Genomic DNA, 27,873 nt, shown 5'->3' with positions numbered 1-27,873 from the left:
TCCATTCTTCATCCTCTTCATAGCTGTCCTTACTTCCACCTTATTTATTTATTTTTCTTTATTTATTTCTTAATTACTTTTCATTAATTTCATATCAAAACAGCTAAAAACAGTACTTCTGAATTAGCGTTGCCAGTTTTAGTCACCACAGTACAAAGCAGAAAAGGCCAACGAGGAACTGCATATAGAAGAGCAAGTAGATATATCCCTGAACTGAAGGAAATGTCCTGCTGAGACAGGCCAAGGGTCCTGAACAGAGGAGATGCAGAAGCCCAAAATCCTGTCCAGCACAATTCATTCTATTAACCAGTGAAGGAGAAGCATCTAATAAAAAGTTTTCTTGCATTTACAGTGCAGAACATATCGAGTTTATGACTCAAATGATGAGAAGCTGCCATTTACCTTTTGTGACATCATGGGCCTGGAGCCATATAATGACAAAGGAATTATTGTTAAAGATATCATCAATGTGATTAAAGGATACATCCCAGATAATTATAAGGTAATTTTCAAGACTTTATTTTTAAAAAAATGCTATTCTAAATAGTTATTGAATAAATGATGTAAAAAATCACAATGTAATCCATGCAATTTTTTGCACAGCGAAATGCAAAGCTGTTTCTAAAATACCAAATAATTTAATTGTTAAACATATCTGGTATGTACTGTAATTACCTAAAGCAAAAGGAGAGCAAGAGAAGTCTTTACAAGCTGTATGTCCAGAACTTGTGAGGGCTGACTGAGCAGAATCCTAAGTACCAATAGGTGCTTTACCACCTCAGAGACTTTTTTCAGGAACCAGTTTTGTATCATTCCTACCTACAGGAACTTTCCTGGCACCTTTTCTAGTTCCTACTCCAGGGTTTTGTCCTTTTGCTTGATCCAGGAACTATCGAGAGTTGGGCTTAGGTGATGAATTATGCCGATTGAATGCCATCTTTTAAATCTGTTAGTAGTTTGGACTTTGGACAGTTATCAGTGAAGATAGAGCTGTTCAGGGTTTGATGTTCAGGGTTTATTAAGTGTGTTTGGAATGATGATATTCAAAAGGAATTGGAGCCATCCATCTGAAATGATAAAGTTTATTTAAATATTTTGTCATGTTTTGGCTGAACTGGGGATTAATCACATCACACAGCAGTGTCACGAAAAACTGAAAAAACTAAAACAAGATTACAAAAAAGTTAAAGGCAATAATAGTAAAAGTGGTTCTGACATAAAAACCAGTGCTGGAAATGTCCTTGTAGAAGTCCCAAGTGTTTCACTTGCGCTGCACTTCACACCGCATTACTCTTCCTAGCCATCTCCCTAGTATGTCACACTGTGCACTGCATCAAACCCATAAGCATATGCCTCCCTGAACTCCCAAACACACCTTACTTCACACCATATCACTGTTCTCTCCATATCACTAACAGTACTTTCCATAAATGTTACAGTTCCTGTTGTGTGGTGGTAATGCAACACACGCAAGTGGCCAGAGACCTCAAGTGGCTCAGGGCTGACAACGTACAAGAACTCATTGGTTCCTGAAAACAAAGTTCCTGCAGACCTCATTGGTTCTTGTGATGGGAAAGCAACTTATGTGAGACTGCAGACCTGCAGAGAATGAATGAGATAAGATGAGCAGCCTCTTGACTGAAGATTTATGACCTGTAGTCAAAGGTGTTGTTATTGATTACTGTGGTGAGTAGTATAAGCCAGGGACTTTCTGTCAAAATGTCAAAAAAATGATTGATGAGTTAAGCCCCGCCCCCTTTGGATTGACGTCATCAAGTCCCGCCCCTTCCTGTTTTCCCTACCAGATGTCTGACCCTTCCTTGAACCTACCCTTCCTGTTTTTCACCAGGAAAACTGTCAAGATTTATTTGATGGATGTGTGCCCCCTCCTTGAACCCACCCCCACCCCCTGTATGCCCCAGGAAACTGTCAAGAGCAGACTTGATGGATATCTGACCCCTCCTTCACCCAGCCCCCACCTCTCCCGAGGACTATGAATGCTCAAGTCAAGTGTTACCGTTACTGGTAATAGATATTATGTAACTATTCACTAAATCATTTTCCTTCCTGATTTGCCTAACATGTCCAAAATAAGCCTAATCAGCCCTGTAGTGTATAGGCTTATATAACGTATTATAACCATTCTTATTTTTCTGGGGCTTATAACTGCTGTAAAATGGAAGGCTATTACCAAGCATTAACAGAATTTCTAAAACTTTGTATTATACAAAGCACCCTGAGTACCAAAGTGTTCACAGCCTGATGATGAAAATGCTGTTTTAAGTTAAAGCCTGAACAAGATAACCATTTTCTATTCAACATATAAAATGTTTAGTAAATAAAGAGAGACTAAATACAATTTATAACAAAAATGGAACACCGATGGTCAGCTGAATACTGCGGTGGGTTGGCACCCTGCCCGGGATTGGTTCCTGCCTTGTGCCCTGTGTTGGCTGGGATTGGCTCCAACAGACCCCCGTGACCCTGTGTTTGGACTCAGCGGGTTGGAAAATGGATGGATGGATGGAATGGAGATACAGAATTAACCAAGCAAATCTAATTTAACTTGAAGTGAAGCAGAGTGTTTTACAAATCAACCCCTACACAGTGGTTCTCAAACTGTGGGGCTGTCCCCCTAGGGGGGGCGCAACGTAATAAAAAGGGGGGCGCAAAGATGTGAAAAAAAAAAGAAAACAAGAATCGAAAATATGAAAAATACATCTATTGAAAGCAAAACAAATTAACTCAAACTACATTCTGATACTAGAAAAATAAATATAGAGTTAGATAAATGTCGATAAACGTTAAGTAGGTATAATAAAACATGCATCTATGTTATATCATTAATTAAAAAGAACAAATTGGTATTAGGGGTTCCTTTCAAAAAAAGCTAGGGGACACGATTACGTATTTGCGACCCAAGTTTTCATAACAGTTTTAAAGGTTGAGAAATGCTGTCCCTACAACTAAATCTACAAAGAGGAAGCCCCCAATTGCATTGGTGAGAAAAAAAGAAAGTGAACTCTTGATCCTCGATAGCCCCTGCCTAGTACCGTGTTAATATATTGGATACTCTGTGCCTGGTAAAGTAGCTTAAAACAACCCCTGTAAACACACACACACTCAAAAACCTCTGCTGAAGAAGCAGCGTTGCGCCATTAAAATACTCAGTGGTAAAATTATCGTTAAAAAGAAAAAACCCTTTTAAATCAGAAAGGAGGGTTTTCTCGGACCCCTATTAAACGCGTCCATTCCTTTCATTACTAGTTTAATAGGATCGCGAGTATAAATATGAATACACTCGCAAGCAAACTTTTTAAAATCTAAAGACTTAAATAAAAACAGACAGCTTGATCTCAGAGCCCCTGTGTATTGAGATATAATCTCATAAATACTGGTACATCTTATAATAATCTTATAATAATCATTTACCCAGTGATTCAAAAATACACGTGATACGTCTAAAAATCATCCGGACTTTTGGTCTACTAGTCTGTATTATATTTCATTTATCGAAATGAATGGAAACACAACTGCATTATGTCTATTAGGCGTTCGCCGCGATATAAATTCCTGGGTCCCTGTTTAGGGTTCAGTCAATCTGTCTCCAGCCGGCTGTCCAAATGAGGATTTTTATAAAGCATAAATGTTTCGTTATCTCAGACTTTTAAAAACAGGCGGCTCCGTACAGAAAACAAACGGTTACCGCGGGATTCCGATTCGAACGAGTACGCATTTCACAAGCGGGTCCTTCAGTACAGTGTCCATTTTAGGACATCCTCCTCCCTCCGAAAAAACTCCATCCTTCCTACTACCTTCGATAAAATATTCCTCCTCCCTGCGAGGAATCCCCAGTCACCCCTCCTCCCTCCTCCGTCCGCTCTCAGTTCTCCGCTGTCCGTTTTCCGCCATCCACCCTCCTATCTCCGTCATCCGCCTTCAGCTCTCCATCAAACCCCACACTCCCCCCCCCCCCTCATCGACATTTTCGTTAATGAAGTGACGTAATACTTCAGCTCCACCTTCTTCACAAGTTCATTAACCAAATTATTTGTCAATTATATTTCATAGTAAGAATTTACAGCACGACTCAAACGTGGGAACGAAAGTAAATGACGTTAATTGTTGAGTGTCTTTTAATATTGTGTAAGCATACATATTAACACATGTGCAATTAAACGTGTGCATTTACGGTGTGATTTTTCAGGCTTAAAAGCTCGCCTTTTATTAAAAAGGTAAATGCAAACTTTTTTCATTCTGAAGGGCACAAACCACGCAAAAATGTCGGTACACCAGATAAATAAGCGCAACATATTATCAGTTGTATTGTATGCTTACAATACATATAGAAATGTGTTAATCGTTAACTAATAGTATGGGATGGTGTTTTTCAACTCAGCTACAGATGCAGATGGAAACCAGAACTGCTTTGAAAAATACGAACGCCTTAGGACCGATCTGGAATAAGGTAGCACAGCGCCTTGATTTAAACGATTCCATGTCTTGGTGGGTTTGCGTTGCTTGTTGTCAATATCTTTACACCTGTTTTTAAGGCTTATTGACTGAAATGGGCTTTCGTGAAAAAAGTTAGGGCTTTGCTACAGGATACACCCTCCACAAGTTAAGGAAGTTAAAAATAAAGGTATATATTTCTATTTTATTTAAACCTTTTAAGTTTGTATGCGGGCGGCATGGTTAATGAACTTGTGAAGAAGGTGGAGCTGAAGTATTACGTCACTTCATTAACGAAAATGTCGATGAGGGGGCGGGGGGAGTGTGGGGTTTGATGGAGAGCTGAAGGCGGATGACGGAGATAGGAGGGTGGATGGCGGAAAACGGACAGCGGAGAACTGAGAGCGGATGGAGGAGGGAGGAGGGGTGACTGGGGATTCCTCGCAGGGAGGAGGAATATTTTGTCGAAGGTAGTAGGAAGGATGGAGTTTTTTCGGAGGGAGGAGGATGTCCTAAAATGGACACTGTAATACGTACATAGTTCAGATTACTGACGTCTTTTTATGTCCGAGCTATTACACACCCGGCCTGCGCTTTTAAACCAGGCCTGAATATTCCCAGAGGAGAGAACCTGTTTGAATTTTCAGATGCCGAGACAAAACTTAATTGATTGTAAAGCCTGTTTCGGTAAGAGAGAAAAACTAATATTGTTTGCTTCAGTCCTATGAACATTGTACATTAATCGTCGTACACGTAGATAGAGAGATAGAAATATAAAATGCTACAATTTATACACACACAAGCACGCTCACGCTCCTACACACGCGCTGTGTGTAATTAATATGCTGATAATTCCTGCACACTGTAAACAAATATCATTTTTAAAAGGGAATTACCGGAGAATCAATTTGGAAATACTAATATTAAGGATAAAATATAAGGATTCAGCCCTCCGTTTTAAAACATGCTCGTTTAACGCTTATAATAATCATGAATAGGTCTTACCGTTATATTGACTGTCGGTGCTCTGTGAAGAATACTCTTTATGAACAATACTTACATCTAAACCTTTGGCCGGACACCGAATAGTCCGGTATTTTTTAAAAAGGAGCCTTTGTTATGTGTAGATTTCTTTTTGCAAATGTCTGCCCTCACTTTAAGTTCATTTCAAACTGAACCTGGAAGATACGAACTTATGTTAAAGTAATTATGTGTGAACATCTTTTGTGTCAGCATAAGGATTGAGCCGGACTAACAGCTGAAGTGTGATCCCCCACCCCTTAGCTTCTGGATGTCGGAGCTGTTGGCCCTGGACATCCGTGTATTGTCCGGGTTCACATCTGTGCCTTTGGCCGGACACCGAAAAGTCCAATAAGACATGGGTTTAAAGATCATGATCTGGCCTGATCTAGGGGACCCAACAGTTGCCTCTGAGCTGTGAATCGTTCCCAAAGGTTTTGGTTTTGTCAAGGAGTGTTTTAAAATGCATTTCTCTATCCCCAGAGGTCCGATGTGTTTAAGGCAATCTAACTTGGACGGAACAGGGCTTTTTTAAAATATACAAAATATACATCCGAGGCTTGATTTTTTTTATACGTCTCAAACGTTCTTTAAAAGGACCCTGTTGCCTATTATTTAATGGTGTGTGTGTGTGTGTGTGTGTGTGTGATTTTTACAAGGCTTATATCAAACTATATTTAAAATGGGAGGTATTGGATGGAATAAGGGCTTGTTTTAGATATACTTTTTTATATAAATTATAAAGCCAAGGATAGCTTTTTATACATCTCAAACTTGTTTTAAAAGATCCCTGTTGCCTATTATTTAACTGTGTGTGTGATTTTTAAAATCCCTTAACTTTAAAAGTTGAGTACAACCTTTACATATCATGGACAGAAGGTCTGGGCTCTCACGAGCGGTCAGCCCTCGGTTGGGTGTGAGTTTTCCCCCCGTTGTTTGCAGGGGCCACCCCCAGCGGGACACCCTGCATCTTACAGCTACAGGCACTGGACAGTTCATGCCTGCACAGAACTCAGGCCCTGGACAGCTCGTACTCGAGGGCGCACGCAGGTGTGTCTGCCTGCTCCGAGAGTCTCGGTGTAGACAGAGCCGGACAGCATGTATTTCTGTAGGCTTCGTGCACCCAGTGGTGTGAAGTAAAGGCTTCTTCAGCGTAGAGACTGTCTGTGAGCTGGAGAAATCGGTTTGACTTAGATAAAAGGTCAGATAGATATTTTAAATAATAGATACAGAGGTTTCTTACCCAAAGCAATAGAGGCAGGAATGGCTATAAGGCAAATCAGACAGGCTGGAACATGTGTGCGTGTGTGGGATGGCCTGTCCTCGGGAGAAGTGATCAAGGAAGTGGAAGGGACGTCATCAGGGGATGACTGACCGGGGCTGGAGGCCGAGGCAGAATGCCTGGGGATATGGTGGTGTGGATGGCAGGGTCTGATAGAGACTTGCCCAAACATGTCGACGGCCCTTCCTTAACATGCCTGGACTTGTCCTCGGGAGAGGTGGGGGCTGGGTGAAGGAGGGGTCAGATATCCATCAAGTCTGCTCTTGACAGTTTCCTGGGGCATACAGGGGGTGGGGGTGGGTTCAAGGAGGGGGCACACATCCATCAAATAAATCTTGACAGTTTTCCTGGTGAAAAACAGGAAGGGTAGGTTCAAGGAAGGGTCAGACATCCGGTAGGGAAAACAGGAAGGGGCGGGACTTGATGACATCAATCCAAATGGGGCGGGGCTTAACTCATAATTTTTTTGACATTTTGACAGAAAGTCCCTGGCTTATACTACTGTGGTGAATGGTTTTGGCCGGTGGTGTTGACCCCTTGTTCATCTGTCATATAAGTAAGCAGGCTGCCTTCTTTCATCTTAGTCAGTGCACCATTTTTACTTTTGACTACACTTAAGGAGAATCCTTAGGTGTCCATTCATCCCCGTGATTAGTAAATGTTATCTGTAGATCAGATCATACCCTTTAACGGTAACAACTCTTTCCTCTCATTGATTGATTGTGGATGCCCATATAACGTGGCCCTCATGTACCTTCATCTCTGTTCTGCTGGGATAGACTCTGTCTCCTCACAACCACAGAACTGGACTCTACATGAAGGGATGGATGAATAGATTGTAGTGTAAATGTTTCAGTTTGCTTCCATCTCTACCATTTGCCAAGAAAATCAAAACTGCTTCCCAAAAACAATTTCCTGATGCCTGTAATAATCATCCCTAGTGTGGCAGCCTGATTTGAAATAAGTTATATAAATTTGAATCCTAGTAAAGCAAAAGTGATAGTGCACCATTACTTTTCATACCTTCAGCCAACACAATTATAACCCATCTGTAGTATATTGTAGTCTGGACTTTTGGGGATTCTGTAGTAATAAGGAATTATGGGTATTGGGGAGCTTTGAGGAAGTGATAATAAGAATAAGGCTGTGTAACATGTACTCTGAAACGATCTTAGTAAAGGACCTGTTAAAGTTTATTACTTTGAACCTGTCTTCGTATTTTTCCTTTTTATTGGTACAATATTATTGCCTATAGATATAACACCATCAGTCTCCTAAAAAATTATCTGAACCACAGATGACCAGCAGTGCTTCTTTACTAGTCACAGCACAAATATAAAATATAGCAACAGTAGTAATTAGAATAATGGAAAACTAACTATTAATGATTAAACAGAAATACTAAATCACCTTGACTCTGGCAATGTTTGCTTTATTTTTTTTTCTCTCTCTCACATCCACCATGACTCTTTAAACTTTTCCTTCTTGCTCAGATCCATCTTCCTTTAATTTCTAATTGGCCCTCAACATGATCTGAAGACTTCAATTCATATATAGAAACTTAAGCAGACCTTCTTTTAACATTTAACAATAGAAAGATTTAGACAAGAATAGGCTGTTCATCCCAACAAAGTTCAACAGTCCTGTCTACTTAATTCTTTCAAAATAACACCAAGATCAAGTTTGGTCCATAAAGTCCTACTGTCTACCACAAAACTTGGTCACTTATTTCATGTATCTGTGGGTCTCTATGTGAATAAACATTTCAATAACCAATGAAAGGTGCAAGCACGCAATGACAGAGATTCCACATGAACACCCAAATAGAGGGATAACTCAAGTTTTAGGTGCAATACATTGTCCAATTCACAGAAACATAACTAAAGAGTGCTTGAAGCCTTTTTGTCACTATTGAATCAGGACAGGCAGGGCTCCTTCAGCATCCCATCTTAATTCAACTGTCTTTAGTCTTGATACCACCGCTTGAGAAGTCAGAAAATTGGCTTTACTCAAATTTCTAAAACTGATGTTGGTATCTTGGGCAGCACATACAACTGATCATTTCTTTCCAGTTTGATCCCACGGAAGCCAAGGAAATTTGTATGACTTGCACAGAGCAGCCCAGTCTGGCAGATAAGGTGCACTGCATTGTCTACGTCATTGATGCCAATGCGGTAAGCCTTTGGAATAATGAACTGCAAAATAAGTTTGAAGAAATCCTTGAAGAAGCCCACAGGCTTGGTGAGCAACTTTATATTATTGCTAGTAGGACTTAATTTAACGAAATGCCTATACACATAGCTGTGTGTGTGTAGTATTTTACAGTATGTAGTGTTTATGTATTTTTTTGCCTTCTGCTTGGTGTTTTTACTTAATGTGTTTTGCATGAATAACAAGACCCCTTTGCAACCAGTAACAAGGTTAATTTTTATTTTAACTATTATTTTGTATTGAAAATATTATTAATTATTTATATACAGTGCATCCGGAAAGTATTCACAGCGCATCACTTTCTCCACATTTTGTTATGTTACAGCCTTATTCCAAAATGGATTAAATTCATTTTTTTCCTCAGAATTCTGCACACAACACCCCATAATGACAACGTGAAAAAAGTTTACTTGAGATTTTTGCAAATTTATTAAAAATAAAAAAATTGAGAAAGCACATGTACATAAGTATTCACAGCCTTTGCCATGAAGTTCCAAATTGAGCTCAGGTGCATCCTGTTTCCCCTGATCATCCTTGAGATGTTTCTGCAGCTTCATTGGAGTCCACCTGTAGTAAATTCAGTTGACTGGACATGATTTGGAAAGGCACACACCTGTCTATAGAAGGTCTCACAGTTGACCGTTCATGTCAGAGCACAAACCAAGCATGAAGTCAAAGGAATTGTCTGTAGACCTCCGAGACAGGATTTTCACGAGGCACAAATCTGGGGAAGGTTACAGAAAAATTTCTGCTGCTTTGAAGGTCCCAATGAGCACAGTGGCCTCCATCATCCTTAAGTGGAAGAAGTTCGAAACCACCAGGACTATTCCTAGAGCTGGCTGGCCATCTGAACTGAGCAATCAGGGGAGAAGGGCCTTAGTCAGGGAGGTGACCAAGAACCCGATGGCCACTCTGTCAGACCTCCAGCGGTCCTCTGTGGAGAGAGGAGAACCTTCCAGAAGGACAACCATCTCTGCAGCAATGCACCAATCAGGCCTGTATGGTAGAGTGGCCAGACGGAAGCCACTCCTTAGTAAAAGGCACATGGCAGCCCGCCTGGAGTTTGCCAAAAGGCACCTGAAGGACTCTCAGACCATGAGAAAGAAAATTCTCTGGTCTGATGAGACAAAGATTGAACTCTTTGGTGTGAATGCCAGATGTCATATTTGGAGGAAACCTGGCACCGCTTATCACCAGGCCAATACCATCCCTACAGTGAAGCATGGTGGTGGCAGCATCATACTGTGGGGATGTTTTTCAGCGGCAGGAACTGGGAGACTAGTCAGGATAAAGGGAAAGATGACTGCAGCAATGTACAGAGACATCCTGGATGAAAACCTGCTCCAGAGCGCTCTTGACCTCAGACTGGGACGACAGTTCATCTTTCAGCAGGACAACGACCCTAAGCACACAGCCAGATATCAAAGGAGTGGCTTCAGGACAACTCTGTGAATGTCCTTGAGTGGCCCAGCCAGAGCCCAGACTTGAATCCGATTGAACATCTCTGGAGAGATCTTAAAATGGCTGTGCACCGACGCTTCCCATCCAACCTGATGGAGCTTGAAAGGTGCGGCAAAGAGGAATGGGCGAAACTGGCCAAGGATAGGTGTGCCAAGCTTGTGGCATCATATTCAAAAAGACTTGAGGCTGGAATTGCTGCCAAAGGTGCATCGACAAAGTATTGAGCAAAGGCTGTGAATACTTATGGACATGGGATTTCTCCGTTTTTTTATTTTTAATAAATTTGCAAAAACCTCAAGCAAACTTTTTTCACGTTGTCATTATGGGGTGTTGTGTGCAGAATTCTGAGGAAAAAAATGAATTTAATCCATTTTGGAATAAGGCTGTAACATAACAAAATGTGGAAAAGGTGATGCGCTGTGAATACTTTCCGGATGCACTGTATTGTTAATATATATATATATATATTTTTTAATCCTTTGCATACAATAGAAACTCTTAAAAGCTTCATTAGTTTCACCATAGATGCACCCCTGGTTTAGGTATTGAGCCACTATTTACAGCTTGTGTATGTTAGGCATCAAATTGCAAATAAATTAATAAATAAAGTGCAGTGACTGTCATTGCCTTGATTGTTAATGTATATGTAGCACTGATCACATTAGAGGGCCTGCATTTCCAAAGCGCTCTCCTCGTGGAGGACACAACCAAAGTTCACATTCCAGGTTCCCAATGAGACAAACTTGTGCTTAGATCACATCTTAAGTGACCATTTTCCTGGCTACACATACATAGTATAATTGAAATGGAAATGTGGCCTAAATAAAAGAATGTGGAAAAAAAGTTTTTTTTTTTTTAATTATTGTAATCTGAATGCTTAATCAAAAATTATTGGGAGACCACGAATCCTTTTGGAGGCAGCCACTTCCCATGTAAACCATGGTCAACAGTCTTTTCCCTACACTTGATATTTTTGGGGTGTTGATTAGGACCAGGAGGAGTCAATTCTTTTCATGCAATGAGGCTGCAGTAATGTTTAAACAAAATCTACAAAACAAAAATGTTTGACACGAGTAGACAGCAGAACCTTTCAGAGATAGAAGGATCAGAGATAGTAAGCAGGCAGTGGGTGAGTAAGCGATAAAGAAGTCGAATCTCACTGGGGGCCTCATGTATAACGCCAAGCGTAGAATTCACACTAAAACATGGCGTACAGACAAAAACAGAAAAGTGTGTACACACAAAAAAATCCAGATTCGTAAATCTTTACGTATGTCAACTTCCACGTTCTTCCACTACATATATCCCAGTCAGTGTGAAATGTGAAGCAGGTGCACATGCCTGCCGCCCCACCCCGACTCCTCCCAGAATTATGCCTCTTTGAATATGCAAATCAATAGAAATAGAGCTTTATGCTTTGCGTTCTGTGAAAAGACCAAGGCAAAAGCACAGGGGAAAATAGAAGAATTTCAGTGAATAACAAGTGGATGCAAAGAAAAAGGTACTATTTGTTGGTTTAAACAGTGATATAAACACCAAAAAGAAGCTGATTGAGTGACAGAGAGTGTCGAAAAAATGCAAAAGTTCAAGTTCAGAAAGTCGCACAGTGCCTGAAATAAAAAAGAAGTTGTCAGATATCAAAGTCGCCATGAAAAGGCGAGTGTCATATGGAAGCTTAATAGTGTACAGAGAAAAGAAAAAAATAGGGACACAGTAGAAAAAAACTCGAAATGTCAACTTTAATCTCAAAATTTTCACTTTAATCACGTAGTTTATTTTGTCATTAAAGTAGAACGTCATAAACCCTATCTTAAAATCGCATAATTTACTTGTTCCTCAAATCCCATTGTAACTAAAGTAGCACATTAAATGCTTTGTATTGTATGTGTTCTTCTATGTGCTCTATGTGTGTGAATCACTATGTGCTTCTTAAACGGGCTTTCTCTTATGCCAACAGGACACAGAATACATTACATTCATGATATCACAGCTCGCTGAACAATTTAAATACTAAGATGTACACTTGATATCATTTTCATGATGATAGAAATTAAAGCATGTTATTAAACATGGGGGCATGGTGGCCCAGGGGTAGCAACAAACCAGAGATTGTTCCTGCTTCCCGCAAGATGCTTGCTGCGCCGTGCATGACCCTTGATGAAATAATTTATTGCAGCAGTACTCTTTCAAACGTACTAACCCACAATTCCTGTCCTTCCTTTTCTTTCTCCAACTAACCAATTGCCACACAAGACCTGTAATAAATGTCAAGCCATCTGTAAGTTTAAAATGCAGATTCTTCAAAACCTTTAAGGAACATTGAAATATATTCATAGTACATTTTTAATTATTCCATTCTTCTATCCATCCAGGGTCACGCCTGTCCCAGCAAGCATACAGCGCAAAGCAGGAGCAATCTCTGAATGGGGCACCAGCTCATCTCTATCACTGTGCCACCATGCCCACACACATTTAATTATTAACTGTATACATTATTTAAATGAAGTTAAAAATGTATCTGTATAATGTAACATACATACTTTACTGTATTTGATCTTAAAAATTATATCAAGAGCTCCAAGAAGACAGCACTTGGAAATCTAAATCGACTTAGAAGCCAGTCGTCTTCATATGCAAATACGTGCTTTATAAAGTGGCTCAGGTTGTACAATATTACAACTGTAGTGCAAGTTTACAGTGAGGTGATTGTACTTATAAATACAAACAGTTCTACAAGGCACACTTGATAGACTGATTGAGTGTGTTTAGAGCTCTTGGGATGAAACTGTTTTTGAACTGTGAGGTCCCTACAGGAAAGGCTCTGAAGTGTTTGCCATACTGTATTGGAGAAGTTCGAATAGACTGTGCGCATGGCTGAGGCAGAGTGTGGTTGATGCTGTATCTTGACAATCCTCTTTCTGATCAGCTGCTGTACAGCTGTGATTCCCCACTCAGATGCAGTGAGTTAAAATACAACGCTAAAGCAGCAATGGTATTTGGAATAGTTTGGCCATTCCATGCACCATTATATTGTTACAGGTTGATTACAATCAGATAGCTTAAACTAATAAATAATATGCAGTTAATTTCAATGTATTTGATAAAGCCACATCAGGGATGTGAATCTAAAAAATAAAGGGAACAGGAACAGTAGCAGTACCAGTTTGCAAAACCGAGCCGAAAAGGTGCGTATGCTATGGTTGGAGCTGGCATGAGAATGTGAGAGGCTTTATGCCAAGTTTAGTTTTTATGCATCGCAATATGAGCGTGGAAACGGGCGTACAAACGGGCATACACAGCATTTTTGTGTGTACGTGCCGTTTATACATGAGGCCTTTGGACTCAATGATCTTTGCTTTTTCTTTTCCTACAGGGATTCCCCAGCTGGTGATGCTCACTAAGGTGGACCTCGCCTGCAACTTCGTTAAGGAAGATCTGACCAAAGTATATCAAAGCCGCTACATTCAGGAGCTAGTAGGTTAACTTTACCTTGGCACTGATAATGTTATTTTAATGATCCAGTAACAAATTTCTACATTTTCATCATGAGATTGTAAATAATACTAAAGTAGTGTTATGAGTCACTGCTTGTTTATTCATTTTTTCCTGGACCTAAGGTTTTTTCCTATCAGATTGAGTATTTTATGTTGTGATTTTGAGTTATGAGGAATTAGGTTTCACTTTTCATGCTGATGAGTATCACCATTTTAAGAGTGCTCTTCTGCAGCAATGCATTACTAGCAAGTACAGTCCTGGAAGTCATGTTGTGTGTAATAATCAACTTGATGTTAGTTAAACTTTTAGTTAAATCATGGACCCTTAATTGTGCAAGCTGATGGATATTCTGTAAGGTAAAATCTCCTGAGTGCTACTTTTAAAAATTCCCAGATTCTGATTTTTTGACTATGCAATGATGACTTTAATTTTTTTTTCATTTTTTATTGTTTTTTTTTTTTTTTGGTAGTGTGCCCCAGTTTGTTTTTCTGGCTTAGAGTTTAGCTCCTACTTCTTTTTTGCCCTGAATGCCAGTTACCATCTTGTGGCAGTACAACTTACAGTTGTCAGCCATGTTAGCAGTGTCTTCTCATTGTGTCATCAGTGCACACAGCATGTACTGGGGGATTGGTCTTCTGTCACATAAGTCAACACATCCATGACCAGATCAAAGAAGTTAGGACTTCAAGAAGACTCCTGGTGTAGACCAGTTCTAAATGGGATCCTGTCTGTTACCCCAACACTTTCAACCCAAGGCCTCACTCCTGGACAATCATCACACACTTCTCTGATCCTTCTTTCTCTCTCATGAACCGCCAGGCGTCTTGATGAGACACTCGAACATAAGCCTCCTCCAAAATCTATAAACAGCATATGCAATCCTTCCAGCTTTTCTCAATGCTTTTCTATGTGCTGTCTCAATTGAAAGAGGGCATCAATTGTTCCCCTCCCTGGCATTAAACCAAACTGCTCCTTGCCTATGGTGGTCTCTTCCTTAAGCCGCCTCTCCATTACTCTTTTCCAAATTTTCATTGTACCTGACATCAGCTTTATCCCTCTGCAGCTTCTACAATCTTGAATGCCACCCTTCCCCTTATAAATGTGTACAGTCACACTGCTCCTTTGGCATTAAACCCCACAACAACTTTACTCCCACTTCTCCTAAACGCTTCCACACATCTGCTGATGTTTCATCTGGTCCTGCTGCCTTTATGTTTTTCATTCTTTTTAGTGCCTCCTTTATTTCCTCCCTCCTTATTTTTGGCGCTTGTCCTTCATTTGGGGCTCCATCTCAAAATACTACCCTTGGATTTTCTTTATTCAACAGATTTCAAAAATACCACTTCCATCTCTTCTTGATCCTATCATGATCAATCAAAACTACAGCTTTTAAATCTTTCATCTCTAACTAAAATCCTTCCCAGCCTTGTTCATGTGAATTTCCCCTTGGGATTAATAAAGTATCTATCTATCTATCTATCTATCTATCTATCTATCTATCTATCTATCTATCTATCTATCTATCTATCTATCTATCTATCTATCTATCTATCTATCTATCTGTCTATCTATCTATCTAGTCATCACAGTAATACTATATATTTAAAGGAATTAAGAAAAATGTAAACAATGATGTTGTTTTGTCTTCCCCTTTTGTATTATTAATGTGTAGCCTTTGTCAGAATGCCTCAAATCTCCCAGACTTACCACTGTTTATCAAGTATTGTACTTTATAACTTCTCCCCACCTTCCCTCCTACATCTATAACCTCAGGCAATTAGGTGTAGTAAAAGACAAGCAGGAGTTAAGTTACAATTTAAACAATGTATTATTGATAATATTTATAAATAATAACAATAAGCAAAGTACATTTGAAAATTGGCAACAATACAAAATGATAAATGCTGATGTGGAGTTTCAGGCGGCACACAGACTTGTTAGTCACTTAAAATGTCTCTAGTTAAGGCATCATTGGTGCTCAGCTTTCTTCAGAACAGGCCATATGCCTGTCTCAATATGGCTGCCGAGCTGTGCTCTTCATTGTGTTGTCCTTTTAATTTCATGGTGGGTGAGATGCTCCTTCATCAGTTAGTAAGAAAGAGAGAGAGAGGGGTGAAGCAAGCAAATTTATAGATTCTCTGTCCAACCCCTACAGCAAATAGGATCTCATGGTACTTAAAGGCTTCTGATACAAGCCAATTCCAAACAGCCATACTTCAAACCAATGGGGCACAGAATACCTTCACACCTGCCCCCAAAACCATGTGTTAATGTGAAACTTGCCAACTAGACAGTCTGGTTTTCCTGTGGGGGTTGACAGAGAGGGTCCTGCAGAGAATCACTTGCCAAACTTGTTTGAGGCACTTCCCCCAACCCTGTCGTAAAATTACAAAGGACTGGTTCTTAACCATCAAACCATTGCTGTTTTTATCAGTAATGTAACACTGATGATACATTGCTTTGTCTAAGTTACAAATAAGGACATACAAAATATTTATCAACTTATATGCAAAATTTCACATCACAACAACAACAACATTTATTTGTATAGCACATTTTCATACAAATAGTGTAGCTCAAAGTGCTTTACATGATGAAAAAAAAGAGAAAAAAGAAAGTAAGAATTAAAATAAGACAACACTAATTAACATAGAGTAAGAGTAAGGTCCGATGGCCAGGGAGGACAGAAAAAACAAAAAAATTCCAGATGGCTGGAGAAAAAAAATAAAATCTGCAGGGGTTCCAGGCCATGAGACCACCCAGTCCCCTCTGGGCATTCTACCTAATATAAACAAAACCGTCCTCTTTGTATTTTAGGGTTCTCATGGAAGGACTTGATGATGATGGTCATGTAGACTTCTGGCTTTTAATCCATCAATATTGGAACATCATGGTGCTTTGATTAATTGGTGGTGGTGCAGGTCGCCACCACAGAAAACCGGGAAAAGAAACAGAAGAGAGACTAGGGGTTAGTACGGATTTTAGAGCCACCATGAATAGTTATGATAATTAATTAAATGTACAGAGCATCAGGATTAAACTAAACTGAATTTATGAGAAGACCATGTTAAAATAATGTGTTTTCAGTAGTTTTTTAAAGTGCTCCACTGTGTTAGCCTGGTGAATTCCTATTGGCAGGCTATTCCAGATTTGAGGTGCATAACAGCAGAAGGCCGCCCGCCTCACCACTTCCTTTAAGTTCAGCTCATGGAATTCAAAGCAGACACTCCTTTGAAGATCTAAGGTTAAGATTTGGAATATAAGGTGTCAGACATTCGGATATATAAGATAGAGCGAGATTATTTAAGGCTTTGTAATAATAATAATAATTCTTTGCATTTATATAGCACTTTTCTCACTACTCAAAGCGCTCAGCAGTTGCAGGTTAAGGGCCTTGCTCAAAGGCCCAACAGAGCAGAGTCCCTATTGGCATTTATGTGATTCAAACCGGCAACCTTCCAATTGCTAGTGCAGATCATAGCCTCACAGCCACCACTCCGCCTTTGCAAATCATAAGCAGTATTTTAAAGTCAATCCTGAATGACACAGCTAACCAGTGTAGTGACATCAAAACTGGAGAAATGTGCTCGGATTTTCTTTTCCTAGTTAAGATTCTAACAGCTCCATTCTGCACTAGTTGCAAATGATTTATGTCTTTTTTGGGTAGTCCTGAGAGGAGTGCATTACAGTAATCTAGTCGACTGAAAACAAACAGGTGAACTAATTTCTCAGCATCTTTCAATGATATAAGAGGTCTAACTTTTCTTATATTTCTTAAGTGAAAAAATGCTGTCCTAGTGATCTGATTAATATGCGATTTAAAATTCAGGTTACAGTCAACCTAACTTCTTTATCTCCGTCTTGACTTTTAATCCTAATGCATCAAGTTTGTTTCTAATAACCTCATTATATCCATTATTGCTAATCACTAAAATTTCTGTTTTCTCTTTATTTAGCTTGAGAAAATTACTATTTATCCATTTAGAGACATTGTGTTAGTGAAACAAGAGAATCGGGGTCATCAGGTGCTATTGATAAATACAGCTGTGTGTCATCAGCATAGCTGTGGTAGCTCACGTTGTGCCCTGAGATAATCTGACCTAACAGAAGCATGTAGAGCAGTGGACCCAGGATAGAGCCTTGTGGAACACCATATAGAATATCATGTGTCTTTGAGTTGTAATTACCACAACTAACAAAGAATTTTCTCCCTGCCAGGTAGGATTCAAACCAATTTAGGACACTGCCAGAGAGGCCCACCCATTGACTAAGGTGATTTCTAAGAATATTGTAATCAATGGTGTCAAATGCGGCACTCAGATCTAAGAGGATGAGAACAGATAAATGGCCTCTGTCTGCATTTACCCACAAGTCATTTACTACTTTAACGAGTGCAGTTTCTGTGCTGTGATTGATTCTAACACCCGACTGAAACTTATCAAGAATAGCAGGTTTATTGAGGTGGTCATTTAGCTGCATAATTACTGCCTTCTCTAGAATTTTACTTAAGAAAGGCAGGTTAGAGATGGGTCTAAAATTTTCAAAAGCAGAGGGGTCAAGATTATTTTTCTTGAATAGGGGTTTAACTACAGTAGTCTTAAGACAGTCTAGGACAGGGGTCTGCAACCTTTAAGACATAAAGAGCCACTTGGACCCGTTTTCGAAAAGAAAAAAAAACTTGGAGCCGCAAAACCATTATAAAACAAATCTAACACTGCATATATTGTTTCTTACCTTAATGCTATATACAGGATCATGCAGTTAGCTGTCAATCTGAAGAAAAAAAGGACTTTTTCACTTAACAATGTAAAATATATTTTTGCACATTAATAGCTAATTAAAATATTTAATTTACCTGGTTAATGGGATTTTTGCTCCTGAACCTCAGTGCACAGTGTCTGCACATCAGGGCTGTAAGACGTCACCTTCATTTTCACACAGGCTTGCAAGCTGTCATCTGTGAGGCGTGATCAATGTTTGTTTTTAATATAGTTCATGTTGGAGAAGACCTGCTCACATACATATGTGGAGCCGAAGATCGACAGCACTCCAAATGCATACTTTTTCATGTTTATATAAGTGTTGGGGATGGCATTCCATGTTTCGAATACAAGTTTGTCCTGTTTGGGAAGGTTTTCAATATCAGTCCATTTATGATTCTGAGCCAGAATGGCCTTCTGACGGGCAACATCCTCAAGAGTAGTGGTCAAGCATTTGAACTTGGACACCCATAGATCTTTGTCGGCTATATCGGCCAATTCCATCTCAAGATCAGGTTGACTTACACCTGTAAATGCAGTCATATTCAATAGGGATGGATCGATCTCCAGGGGAGTGACAGGGAAGGATAATGTGGTTTTTTCCTCTCTGAACTCACAGAATCGTTTCCCAAATGAACTTTGCATTGCGGTGATTGCAGACTTGAAATATTCCAAATTGATTGTATCATGACTTTGTTTGAACTCTCTCAAAGAGGGAAAGTGAGACAGTGTGCCTCTCTGTAAATCTTTGACAAACACTGTCAACTTGCGCTCGAATGCCAAAACCTCCTCCAGCATATGCAGGGCTGTGCCTCCTTTCCCCTGAAGGGTTGTATTTAGCGTGTTTAGATGTGCTGTCATGTCTACCATAAAATGTAATTTTTCCAGCCACTCTGGCTGTTCCAGCTCAGCAAAGGTGAGCTCTTTGCTGTCCAGGAAGGTTTTTACTTCTTCCAAACATGCGACAAAGCGTTTTAGCACCTCGCCTCTGGACAGCCACCGGACCTTGTTGTGGAGCAGGAGGTCAGAATATTTGCTTTCAACCTCATCCAATAACAAACGGAACTGGCGGTGGTTTAAACCCTTTGCCATTATCTTTTTTACAATCTGAATGACCACATCCATCACTTTTGTGCATTCCGGCGGAAATGTTTGAGCACACAATGCCTCTTGGTGCAGGATGCAATGAAATGACAGCAGCCTTCTACCCAACGCCTTCTGCAGTAGAGCCACAAAGCCCTTCTGTGCTCCTCTCATGCTCGGTGCCCCATCAGTAGCTACTGAGACCAGGTGGTTAGTGTTTATTTTTTTAGCAGTTAAAAAGTCCAGGACAGCCTTACAGATATCCTCACCCCTTGTTTGGTCTTTTAGTGGTATCAGCTCAATCAGTTCTTCCTGTGGCCCAAAAGAGTTCACATATCGGCAGAACAGCGCTATTTGTTCAATATCACCAATATCTTTGGACTCATCACAGGCAATGGAGTATGCCATAACTGAATTAATGTCTTGAATTTGCTGTTTGCTAATGTTTTCTGCCATTTTTAGGGTTCTGTCTTTGACAGTCTTCGCAGAGAGTGGCATGTTTTTGATTTTCTGCACAATTTCATTTTTGTTTTTGACGTCCATGTATAGATGTTCCGAGATATTAATGAATGCTTCTTTTATATACTCTCCATCGGTGAAGGGCTTCCCGTGCTTGACTATTTCCTGAGCGGCCACAAAACTAGCATATGTTGTGGTATTTGCAGACTTCACCCACTTCTTGAAATTATTTTTGCTCATATTAACCTTCCTGATAAGTTCTGCAACAGCTTTTCGTCTCTCATCTCCATCTGGATATTTTTCAGTAAAGGCTGTGTGTTTATTCTGGAAATGTCTTGCAACATTGGACTTTTTGTGGTTTGCTAATTTCTCACCACATATTAAGCATACTGGTAAACCAGTCTCGTCAGTAGAGAATGCAAATGATTCTGTCCACGTATCATTAAACACTCTGTTTTCTTCAGAAATTTTTCTCTTCTTGCCTTTATCCATGGATGGCCTACCAGGGGGTTGAAAACAGCAACGTAAGTAGAAATCACAGGGTCCCATACCAAAATTTGCTATGCCCACTTCCCCTTCCTTTACCTGCAACCTGTGTGAAAATTGTTCGGCGTTTCTGCCGCAATACCACTGTACCGCTAAAAATCACAGATCACCACCATTACTGGGCCAATAAGCCCCCCATATAATGTGCCAGTAGCCACAGGCCCCCCTATAATATGCCAGTAGCCAATAGGAGCCCCCACAATATGCTAGTAGCCATAGCTCCCCCCTACATTGTGCTAGGAGTCATAGTCCCCCCTATAATGTGCCAGAGTCCAATAGCAACCCTATAATGTGCCAGAGTCCAGGCCCCCCATATAATGTGCCAGAGTCCAGGCCCCCCATATAATGTGCCAGAGTCCAGGCCCCATATAATTAGCCATTGGTGTTAAAGAAAAGAAAAGAGGAAAAAAAAAGTGTGACTTACCTCCTGAGAGCAAATCACGCGCCTTCCTTCAGCCCGGTCCTCCTCTTTACGGCAGGCTCGGCAGCGCAGCGGCAGTCTGGCGGCCTCTCTGATAGGCTGCCGGCCAGCGGCAGCACACACGTCATCCTCCGCGGCGAGCAGCCTGACAGGTAAGGCGGCGCCTCCCATTCTTCAGGAGCGCGCCGCAGCCACTGAAAGACTCCGGCCCGCGTGACACACTCTGCCGCAGCAAAGGTGAAAAAGAGCCGCATGCGGCTCTGGAGCCGCGGGTTGCCGACCCCCGGTCTAGGAAGACCCCCGTATCTAATGATGAGTTTACAATGTCAAGAATACTATGAATTAACTATCAACAACAGATATATTCATAGAAAAACTCAATAGTCAACAATCAGTTAACATACAGAAACAACAGAGGTACACGAAAATAAAGAAATAATGAAATAAATACATATCTATAAAGATGGTAGCAATGAACTTATCTTATATATAAACGTCTACACGTGGAAGTGTGTGTGTGTATCTGTCTGGCCTGGGTGGCTCTGTTATCTTCGATTAGATTTAAATCATGCAAAGGCACCCCCAAGTTAACGAGTCGGAAGAAGAAAGAAGTGTGAGGTTACAGCATGAAGGTGAAAGAAAGCAACTCTGTCACCAAAGTGAAACCACAGAGGAAAGAGAAACTCTCTTAGCCGCTAATACACAAGCGAGGTGAGGAAAACGAAACCTCTGAGGAGAGAGAAACTCAATTAGCCGCTTATGCAGAAGCAATGCAATTGATTGACTGAAGTGCCAGAATCCATGATATGTCATGGTTCCACTGTTAATCAAATATTTGGAGGCAGAATCTCTAAGGACATGGCAGAGTCCTTTGCCAAGTGAGCCATTCTATGCCCAAAAAAATATGTAATTGAACGAATTAATAATCAAGTAATTGACATCATTGATGGTGAATATGTTAATTATTTAAGTGATGACTCCACTGTAACCAATGACGACCAGGAAAGACACAACTTTCCTGTGGAGTTTTTGAACAGCATTACACCATCTGGAATGCTAAATCATAGTCTTACTTTAAAAGAAGGATGCATGATCGTGCTCCTTCGAAATGTAAATAACAAAGCGTGGACTGTGTAACAGAACTCACTTGGTTGTTACAGATTTGAAACAAAATGTAATTCAAGCAGAAGTTCTTACTCAATCGGCTGAAGATGATACAATGTTAATTCGTCAAGTCAATTTATGTCCATCTGAAACTGGATTGCCTTTCAGATTGAAACGGTAACAGTTTCTCGTAAACCCAGCCTTTGCAATGATTATTAATAAACAAGGTCAAATATTGGATCGTGTTGGAATTTATTTGCCGGAAACAGTTTTGTGGGCATGAACAGTTATATGTGGTGTTCTCCATAGTGAGAGAAATACAAAGTGTCAAAGTAAAAGTAGAAGAATCCTTAAGTGGATTAAAGATTGTGACAAGGTTTTTATGCGGAATGTCGTTTACCATGATGTTTGTAAAAGTGTATGACATTGAATGTAAAGCCTGTGGGGACAATGAAAATAATATCATGAGTGCCTGCTTGACTAGGCTAATAGAACAACATCAGAGATAGATCCTCATACGTTGTCCAGAGTAGTACCTTTCAATTACCTTACATCTCTGGATTTCAATACTTTCTTTTTATAGCAAGGGCTTACACAGCTAGTGATGTATAATATTTATTGTCTCGATGCAAGCTCAATAATCCAGGTAAGGAAATTCTAGAAAGTTGATTCTGTTCATTTGGACATTGTTCTTTTCCAGGGAGATACGTTACATCACTCATCCAAGTGACTTCCTCAGTCTCAGTTGACTGCAGGTTTCTCCAACCTTACAAACAGTACCTTGGCCTAATGACCGAACTAGCACCATTGACTAACAATGGGCTGTGCGATCAATGATATGCAAATTGTCCACTGATCAATGGCCATGAGGACCATTCACAGAGAGTTGGGGAATGGCTGCAATCACCGCATTGTAAGATGGTGAAAGATGTACCCTTAGGCCCCCTCCTCGATTCAGAGATGGTCATAGAGTCATGGTCATGGAGATAATATTCATTGTTAATCAATGATTAAACCAACTCATGTATATCTGAAATAAAGAAATAGAAAAATATATAAATGACAAATTACTAAACAAAAAATAAGTCCTTGCATATATCCAAAAGGAACATTAGGCACATAAAAATATAGAATTAACAAAATAATACCGAAAAACACATTTATTGTAATGAAACTGCATACAATGATAAAGAGTAGGGGACACTACCTGGTGACCCCATATAATTGCAAAGAAAAAAAAACAAAATAGATTTCAGCAACATTGAAAGGGCATCTTTTCAGACACAAGTTCAGAACAGAACTGATTCAAACTTTTGGTTCCGGCATATCACCTCCATTCTTGGCCTTTAAAGCTGCCATGTTTCACACAATATGGCAGTTCAGTTTGGAACTCAAGCAGAGCACATGAGTGCTAATTTTCAAAAACCCTTTTGCAGCCAGGGACAATATATGGATGGCTGCCCCAATCCTTTTCCTTGTGTCGAGGCTGATTATTTTCACAGTGGCGTAGTCGGCAGGATGATGGCCTCATTTTGGAACCAGAAGTGACATGTTTCTGGGCGCCAGAACAGGAAGTGATGTTTTCAAGGTTGAATCAGACAGATCTTCCCATGTTTGGTCTGCAGAGACAACAGAAGAAGGTTTAACACACCCTGCCACCCCCTTGCCTGGCATGGGGTTACCCTCACTTGGACCATACAGCTTCCTCCTACTTGCACATGTGTGACTATATACTATATATATATATATATATATATATATATCAGTGAGCAGGGGCATAGCAACAGACATGTTCCATCATTTGTACTGCAAATAGATTTGTGCCTAAGGGTTATTTATTTTATTTTTTATATTTAGACTTATTTATTTTAATGTGGGGTTCCCCAAGAATACACCCAGCATTGACCTGGCGCACATTAACACACAGAGAAATTGATAACTTGCACAATGAATATATTAATCAAATAATAAAAGGAACAAACAATATTACACAAAAATGCATACTCCAGAGCCCTCCCCAGATCCCCAATGGTGATAATAAATTACAACACTACATAGCAAACAATACACACTAACAACAATGTCAACACAGTCCAGTAAGGCAGATGCAGATGATGAGAGACAGTGTAATGAAAAACCCTGTGAACAGTCCTCTGAAGAAAATGTTCATTTTTGTCCTACCAGGTTCCAGTTGTGGCGTGAGGATTTGGCATGATTGGGAGAACCCCCCAGACAAAGACATGTCTAATCAAGACAAACTCACATAGAAAGCAGGCACAGGACAGCACACAATTCTAGATAGAACTGTAATCCATGGTGGTTGAGTCTTAATCCAGTAGTGTGTGGTGCATAGTAACAAAACAAGCGGATGAGCCTTCCTGATTAATCTCCTTCCCAGCAACCCCTGCATATTCTGTATCTGCCCAAAGAGCATTATAGTGCTAGGGCCGCTGGGAGATGTAATTCAATTTAAATAGCGCTGCCACCATGTAGTGTGAGAATTAGACATCCTATTAGATATTTATTCTTGTTCTGCATTCCCTTATGTAAAATTATCCACCTTTCTGTATTGTTATATTGTCAAAACATTGCACTGTGGCCCCGAGTCACATAATATCATACCACTCTATGTGTATAGATGGTATGACAGTAAAGCCCACTTGACTTGAGTTGACTTGTTGTGTTTGGCCTGATTGATGAAGTGTTCTTTGGTGAGTTACTTCTTACAGTAGTGGTGGTGGGCAGTACATTCCTGGCTGTTCTTGTTTCTTGGCAGCAGCAGTTGATTTTAACATGAATCAGGATTCAGGGAATGCAATCTAGCATTATAACCAGCTAAGCAAAAATCTAGTAAACTAAGCCCTGAATGCAAGAAACAAAAATTGTAAAGAAAGGTGAGAGCTGAAAAGATTGAAAGTCAGAATAATGTGTGTAACTAGGAGAAAATGAGAGGCCTACATCATAGTCAGAGACTGAATTCAAAACTAAAGAACCTTTTAAAAAACAAACAAGCAGAGGTCTTTTTAGTGAACTCAACTTAGACAACCAGGAAGTCCAAAGGGCTGACCTTTATAACTCTTGACTTGTGATGTCACCTTTAACAACTACTTAGCAAGTGTCAACGCTGATGCCCTGAAATAACAGTGGCCATAGAAAATCAAACTGGTGCTGTGAGATAACACAAAAAATAACTAATAATAGAAAAGAAGCATTGAACAAAAAATAAATGTGACCATTGAATTTCTGGGTAACAAAAAATCCAGAAATTATATATAAATCATAGAGACCCATGAACTTTTAAAAAATGTAAAATGTGAAAAGGACAAAATAGCTGCAAGTACTTAGTTGAATTTGATGAACATCACTCCTATATCTCAATTTCATCTTCTTGATCTCAAAATATGTGTTCAGACCAACATGCAAGGATCAAAGGCATTGTGTTGGGCATTCATACTGGGCTCATCAGGTATGTGGCAATTTACCTACGAGCCTTGGAATATATTAGTAACTATAATGAGTGTAAAAAGGAAAATTAATGGTACAATGTTGAATTTAATAGCTTAGGACGCCATGTCATCTTCATTATCAAATGTCAGGGCTCTTTAGTATCTCTGAACTGCTCACTCTTTCCCATTTATTTCCAGGCAATAAAAGTGAGTCAAATGGTGGGTGTCCCAGTTTCCAGTGTTTTACCAGTGAGAAACTACTGGTTTGAGACAGATCTGAACATGAAGGTGGACATCCTGATCCTGAAAGCCCTGCAGACAATCCTAAGACAAGCTGGTGCCTTCTTTGATGAGGTAAAGCAGAGAGGAAACAGCAGAGAAGCACCTCCTTTAAACTGTGAAGGAATTTCATGCAACATATCAAATTCATAAAATAAGGACTCAGCCATAACAGGGAAAATATGAGTTGAAATTTACTGTATATGAAATGCTAAATGCCATAAAACATCAAGTTAAAAACATACTCAAGGGATGTTAAGGTAAGCTTTGGTTTTAGGTTCATGTCACTCTCTCTCTTAAAACATATTCAACAGTGCAAATGTCTCACTCTTGTCTTATATACAAATACAGAAAGTATACAAAGCACAACAAAAATGTTTAGTGCTAATCTGAGCTTCAGCTTTAGTGTTTGCTATTCCTCATGCATCTCCATGTGATTTTTCTCTGGGCACAACATATGCATGTGCAAGTTGAGATTAAAAGTTGTGTAAAGTTCTCCTGTTCACTTTGCCACTTGTTCATTTATGTGTTTGTGTTTCTTTATGTGAAGGAAAACATCCTAATGTCTGAGTAAATTTGACTTTTCAATCATGTTTCTGTGTTCTTATCAAACTCATTTTAAAGTAACAAGTGGGATTCACTAAACTAATCCCCTTTATAAATGTAAACACTTCAATCATGTCACCTCTTAATATCTGTTTGCTTACAGGAGTACTCCACCCAACAACCATACTTTGTTTAAATGTTATTTACCCCATGTACTGTAGTAAGAACTGAGAAATATAATTCATCTTATGTTTTCATGCATAATGAGGGAAAAATGTTTATGATAGAATAAAAGTGTCAAATGATAAACAACATGAAAATGCCCGAGGAAAAAATTACATGATCATTTTTTTCCCATGGATGTTCTTCATATTTTCCATTGTCCAGAACTGGTCACTGCAGGGTGCCATTGAGTTTGGGTCGACGATATACAGGTTTTCCATGAAAATGTGAGATTAAAAATTTTCAAACAACAAACTACATGGGGTAAGAAACATAAAAAGAAGATAACATTTTTGAGTGAAGAATTCCTTTCAATTGAAAAGGTTCATCTCCTGCAATCCATCCTCATAGCTCATACCTCTTAGTCCTCAATTCTCCTAGCTGCTCTCCTCTGGACTTTCTCTAGTGCAGCTTTATCTATGTGGTAACCCACAGTACAAAAACGAACACAGCACTCCAGGTGAGATCTCACCAGTGTACACAAAGCTTAGGAATATTCTCTCTGATTTGTACTCTACACATCAGATGCTGTATAACCTAACATCATATCAGCCATCCTAATCATTTCTGTCTTGATGTAGACACTGATGAGTCCACTGTGATTCAGAAATCCTTTTCATAAGTTCTACTTCCAAGTTTCAAACATCTCAATATGTATTCAAATCTAAAATTTTTAATTCCTATATTTAATACTTCACATATTTTCCGTAATAACCTCTTCTGTCAATTTATCCATGATGCTGGTTAAACTTACTGGCCTTTAGCCCTTGATGATTTTCAAAGTAATGAAATGTTAAGGTTGAGAATTATTCATAATTATTATCTATCTGCATTATAGAGGCTACATAAAGAAAAAAAGTTATTGAATATTCAATTCATCATTTACTTTAATTTGCTGTGGGTTTAAATAAAGAAGGCTCAATTCTTTTCATATTAATTTGACTCTTAAGATTTTTTTCCTCCAACTTCGGGATTTCTTTGAAGGATAAGAAGGAACTTCAGCAACCTGTGACATCATATTTATAGGTCTCATGGAGTCTTATGATACAGTGAAAATGCAGATCATCAGGTATACCTCATTCACTT

At 39.5% G+C, this 27,873-nt stretch overlaps 2 protein-coding genes across 2 annotated transcripts in view; one reads left to right on the top strand and one right to left on the bottom strand.

The window, feature by feature from the left end:
* The window catches only part of LOC114658707 (interferon-induced protein 44-like), a 55,538-nt gene extending 28,761 nt beyond the window's left edge, over positions 1–26,777 (top strand). Inside the window, exons 5-8 of the mRNA XM_028810744.2 lie at positions 353–502; positions 8,827–8,995; positions 13,800–13,900; positions 25,939–26,777. Coding sequence (XP_028666577.1) covers positions 353–502; positions 8,827–8,995; positions 13,800–13,900; positions 25,939–26,172 — 654 coding nt within the window. The 3' untranslated portion in view covers positions 26,173–26,777. The remainder of the gene's footprint in view (positions 1–352; positions 503–8,826; positions 8,996–13,799; positions 13,901–25,938) is intronic.
* LOC127529379 (uncharacterized) overlaps positions 1–27,873 on the bottom strand; it is a 773,396-nt gene that overhangs the window by 433,274 nt on the left and 312,249 nt on the right. The gene's annotated exons all lie outside the window — the stretch shown is intronic.

This window comes from Erpetoichthys calabaricus, chromosome 10, assembly GCF_900747795.2.
Source record: "Erpetoichthys calabaricus chromosome 10, fErpCal1.3, whole genome shotgun sequence".
NCBI lineage: Eukaryota > Metazoa > Chordata > Cladistia > Polypteriformes > Polypteridae > Erpetoichthys > Erpetoichthys calabaricus.
The sequence above is the reverse complement of the archived record's forward strand: the minus strand, read 5'-3'. Positions and strand labels throughout refer to the sequence as shown.